Source organism: Myotis yumanensis, unplaced genomic scaffold, assembly GCF_028538775.1.
Source record: "Myotis yumanensis isolate MYYU_CA2020_CCGP unplaced genomic scaffold, mMyoYum1.0.hap1 SCAF_6, whole genome shotgun sequence".
In the NCBI taxonomy this organism is placed as follows: domain Eukaryota; kingdom Metazoa; phylum Chordata; class Mammalia; order Chiroptera; family Vespertilionidae; genus Myotis; species Myotis yumanensis.
The window spans coordinates 25518362-25523800 of record NW_027223757.1 but is presented as its reverse complement, the minus strand read 5'-3'; the positions used below and the strand labels follow the sequence as shown (position 1 = coordinate 25523800).

Here is a 5439-nt window from a genome sequence, read left to right as displayed (position 1 = left end):
GTACTGTGAAAAAAAGTAAAAAATATTTTCCCAAAAAGTTATATCGTGGAATAAGAATTTAAGGACTGGACATGTCACCCCCCAGCTTCATGGGTATTCTGATCAGTCCCTCAAGTGGTACGTGACCCACCTCCACCTCCCCACGTGAAATCACAAAGGGGGATTTTTATCTAGTCCCAACTCAGCTGTGCTCATCCTACTGTGAGGCCTGACCCCCGGTCGGGGGCATGGACTGAAATTCCCATTTGCAGTTTTCTGGGAGAACGTCTGGCACCGTGGGAGGTGCTGCAGCCCAGGGCAGAGAGGCCCGGCTCCGCCTCTTCGGAGGCATTGAACATCGGACTGCTCACTTAGACTCTCTGAGCTCTAGTTTTGACACCTGTGAAGCAAGAGTTTGAACTATGTGATTTATAAGGTTAGAGCGAATCCATGTTGCTCAGGTGATCCAAATTCTGACCTTCACCTTCCAACGCTACACTGATTTCTACTGTGTGAGTGCTGCTTGGTGCGGGCCTCCCTCGTCACAGTGTCCCCTGAGATGGGGTGTCAGAGCAGCAGCTCTTCGTCCCCCGCTGTTGCAGGGCGAGACGTGCCCACGCAGCTAACCCTACCCTTCCCACCCCAGGAAGCAAGAGCCACACTAAGGAGGAGATGACTTGGGAGAGCTTTATTATTTTTTGAACAAAAATGTACGCAAACATCTGTACTTTCGATATTTTTTTTTAAAATATATTTTATTGATTTTTCACAGAGAGGAAGGGAGAGAGATAGAGTTAGAAACATCGATGAGAGAGAAACATCGACCAGCTGCCTCCTGCACATCTCCTACTGGGGATGTGCCCGCAACCCAGGCACATGCCCTTGACCGGAATCGAACCTGGGACCCTTCAGTCCGCAGGCCGACGCTCTATCCACTGAGCCAAACCGGTTTCGGCAGTACTTTTGTTATTAATATTGAGACATTTCACTATTATTCACAACACCGTGGACCACTAGGCTCTAGAGGTGTTTTTTTCCTCCTGGAGCTCTCTGGCCGCCTGGAGCCCTCGCCCAGAAGGGAGACCAGGAGGCCTGATAGGCCTGTGTAGGAGGAAACGTTTTATTTGTGGCAAAAGCAGTTATCTTTGGCTTCTCAGCATTTTTCTGTTGTCTCTTCGGAGCTAGCTCTTATGCTCACTAGTAATTCTAATTCTTTTTCTCAGCGCACATAGAACTTTCCTTTTATTTACTTTTTCCTCGCGAGTGTTACACATTTTAGAAGAGCCGGGCATCTTTAGCACAAGCTGGGCAAGTTTTTCCTTAAGGAGTTTGAAGACGGGTTAACTGGACTGCCCTGTGTCCAGCCTGCCCCCAGCCTCATGTCCCCTGCACCCAGGGGTCGGCCTCCTGGTCCATGCAGGGTGAGAGCTGGGTTTTAAATGGTTTCCAAGAGCAGTTCATACGGGCTCATGCAGCCCAGGTGGCCCCTGTTCCTCCGGAAGGCCCAGGCCGGGGGCCTCCTCCCCAGGCGGGCTCCTGGTGGCCTCCTCGTAGGAGGGGGGCAGACATGCGGACAGGGGGGCCGCCTCCACGGGCAGGGGCGAGTAGGGGAAGTCCTGCTCCCCGCTCCAGGGCAAGCCCGGCAGGAAGTCCGTCTCCTCGCCCGCGGGCGGGTGCTCGGCCAGGTCGATGGTGAAGACCTGGCCCTGGGGCCGGGGCGCCCTGCAGAGGCGGTACAGGAAGAGCAGCAGGAAGGCCAGGAACAGCACGATGGTGGCGGGGAGCAGGATGCACAGGAAGGGCTCCACGTCGTCTTTGGCGGAGCTGATCTGCTGGGTGCCCTGGAGTGAGAATGCGACCGAGTTAGGAGATGGCGACAGACGTGCCCTGCCTGCCTTTCTTCTCTCATTCTTCTGACCATGACTCACTCACTCTAGAAATCACTCGTTCGTTCACTTATGCCAATGAACTTGAGCCTGCACGGAATAAAGCGAAGTGACACGACAAAGTATGGATTTAACATGTCCAAAATTCACATTGATGACACCCTACAGTATTTCCCCTAAAGGATACATACATAAATGTATTAGACTACATTTTAGAAAGTAGGTCCACCACGCATTCTTTGAATAGCTCTAACTATTTATGTATTTTCTTTAGAATTAGACCCATAAACGTTTTATTGCCACAAACGAATCCTATGGAATTTAATTTCTTTAATTGTGGAGCAAAATCTGACATGTATTTATATCACAGGTAAATAACATTTCTAATCTGATTTGATAGCTGATTCTTATGATGATAGATTTAAATTTTTCTTCTTTTTGTCCTTGAAATATTTGTAGGGTAAAAATGGAAAAGTTTGAACTCTTAAGGAAAAGAATTGCACATAAATTCTTGATTTTTAGTATTAGCTCAGAAGATAATTATGAGTCCTGATGGAGTAAATACTATAACAGGCATGAAATGATACTTGAATAGCAAGGTAGAAAAATAACACAAAAATAAATACTGTTGCAAATTGCATAGATGTTACTTTACATGAAGCTACTAGGAAATAATGAAATATTAAAAAGCTTCTTTATTATATAAAGCATACAGCAGCAAATGTAAATATTTGTACCCACTACTAAGAGGAAAATAAAAAAAAATTAAAGCCTTATAATTGTGTTTAAGACAACAAAACACTAAGCTCTTTTATCGACTTGTTTAAAATAAAACATAATAAAACTGAGCTGGGTTCTCTTGATTTTGGTGGAAAGAACAATTGTTTTTCTGATCATGACCTTCTAAGGGACTGGCTTATCTAGCATTGACTATGTAATTATTTTTACTTCTTAAAGAATTTACAAGTATGTGTGTTGACTGAAAATTGGGTGATTTAATATTTGTACTGCCAGATGTTTGTCTTTGGTAAGAAATTTTAGCTTAAAGTGCACAAAAATAAAAGGTTTTGTTGGGAAGCAGAGTGTCCTGTTTGGGGTTTGAGCACTCTGGCTCTGGATTTCAGAACGCTTTCCAGTACCTGTGTGACCACGGGTCACTCGCTGGTGCCCTCTGGGCCTAGGTTTTCTTCTCTAGGAAATGAAAATAACATTTTTGAACGGGTTGGCGTGAGAATTTAGTGAATCTCTATATGTAAAGCACTTGGTGGGTATTAGGTGTTTATTTGTATCTATTGATAGGCTGAAAAATTTAGTGAGGGAAAAATTTGACATTCCTAAGTTTGTATTTTAATAGATAAATATTTTCAGAGAAAATATATTTTTATGTGTGTGATTCTTAATATTTCTAAACTATGGATTCTTTCTGTTTTCTCACACATAATCTAGTTTATTATCAGAACTATTCACTTAAAATCTGTTGTGATGTAATGAGGGACTTTGATTACAAAGGCTGTAAGAGTAGATGGACTCATAAATAATTTACCACAATTTTTAAGAAATAAAAAAGCAACTTAACTATGTTTTCTCCCTCTAAATGAACCATTAAAAAATTTAAAGCTATTATCTCTTAGTACTAAAAAAATATCACTCTTCAATCTTGATAAACATGGACCATTTTGCATGATTTTTTTTTTAATTCCCCATCCATTTTATGGATGATCATAGTTTCTCAACAGTTGTGGGCATCAACATTTAAATACTCTATTACAGACTGGAAGTTCAATATGCATAAGACATAAAGATACTTAAAGTTCTATTTAAAAGGTTTTATGTAATAAACCCTGTTATTCACCATTATGCCACTTTTGGTATTAGCAATACTAGCTGCAAAAATCTGTGAAAGGAGAAATACCACAGTCCACTCCTGTAATCAGAACTTCCACGGGCGGAGTTAAATTGTCCAAATACTGAGGGGCACTGCTTATCTGATGCAGCAAATTACGACAATTTGAGATAAAGAGTTCCTGTTTTCCAGTTAGGAGATGCATAGAGCTGCAGGACACATTTATGGCACCCTTAATTTGCTTATTTACTGATTCATGATAGGTTCAAATTGTTCTGCTTTTTCAAAGTGCAGAATGGACGTCTTTACTTCTTTAATTAGATGTCCTGATTTGTTCACTTCCTTCAAAGTGGTTTCTTAACTTTTAATATATCTCTGATGTGTATATTGATGTAAAGACTTTGTTGTTCAGGAAATGTTTTAAAGGAATATCCAGTTAAAAGTGTAACTGCTGAAAAAAATATTATATATACATGTATAAGTGTTTTTCTGTAAAAGGTGGTTTTGCAGAACTTACATACCAATCTGGTCAGCTGATTTTCCAGAAAACAAGAAAATAGGTCTGTTTCCCTTTTTCTTAAGGGATAGCGGTCCCACTCATTTCCCTACTGATGATAAAATTAATTCTGAGTCTTAGGTTTCTACCAATATTTTACCTTAATGCTTCTCAGCTTGAAGCTTCTTTGGTGATTTCCCAGACAGAGCAGAGCAGCTGTCTTAGTTGAGACAGAACCTCCTTAACCCTTTGCTACCCTTTTGGAAGTAAGATCTTGGCTTCTCTTAGAAACAGTGGTCATTACTCAGCCGGAGAGCCAAAGGAAGTTTCTAAGTTTTGTATGTGTAGACATTGCTTACTGAGCAAAGAACAAAACTGTAAAACCAAGGCATAACATTTTGTTGGCCCCTAACCTCAGGTATTCTTTGACATACTTGATATATCAGGTATTCTTAGAATGTATGTGTCAAGTTTTACTTGAATTTATCATTGTCAAAAGAAATACAACTTTCAAGTTACTTCCTTAGACCACGCCAATCAGTGAAATCGGATTTTTGTCATACCCACCATGTAACATGTTGCCACTAAGTTTTAAGATCCTAAACATACAGGCATTGTTGGTTTAAACCTGACGTACTTGGGGAAGAAAAGGCAGAAGTCATAGGTACAGACCTGCAGCTGGGTTTCCTGAAGAGGTAGGCTGGGTTCGCTCGTCAGCCACTCGTAGGTGCCCCTGCCGGCATGCCCAAACTTCCTCCAGCTGCTGCCCAGCAGGCCTCGCATGTTTTCATCCAGCTGGTGCCCCGCTCACCCTTCCACCTCGCTGCCCAGATTTCAGCAGTGCTGCTCGTTCTTGGCCCGGGTCCAGCTTGGATGTGCTGGGCTGATGGCTGTGGGTAAACTCGTTCTCTAATGAGTGACAACAGGGAAAAGAAACCAACCAGAGAGACCTCTCAGGGCTGATTGTATGTAAATTCAGTGCCTCTGGATTTGCTTGGTGGCCTTTATCACTGTAAGGGCTGGCATCAAATATCAGATGCGAAACAGGTTTCAGGCAGAGGAGTTCTCTGCGTTAGCACCATAGTGCAACGAATGGTCTTAGAGAATAAAGAACTGATTATTTTTAGACATAAGACCCTCTCCCTTCCTCTCCCTTCCCGCATCCTTCTCCAGAGACAGAGCTGAGCCAGAAAAACTACCCAAGCTGAATTTCCTTTCATTATTCCTGGATAATA

General features: G+C 42.4%; 1 protein-coding gene across 1 annotated transcript; it reads right to left on the bottom strand.

Moving 5' to 3' along the window:
• Positions 1-854: 854 nt before the first annotated feature.
• Positions 855-5051, bottom strand: SMIM28 (small integral membrane protein 28). Its single transcript, XM_070419266.1, has 2 exons — positions 4877-5051; positions 855-1820 (listed from the first exon to the last, which is right to left on the bottom strand). Exons 1-2 carry the CDS (start codon positions 4985-4987, stop codon positions 1437-1439), a joined length of 495 nt encoding a protein of 164 aa, XP_070275367.1. The 5' UTR covers positions 4988-5051; the 3' UTR covers positions 855-1436.
• Positions 5052-5439: the final 388 nt, after the last annotated feature.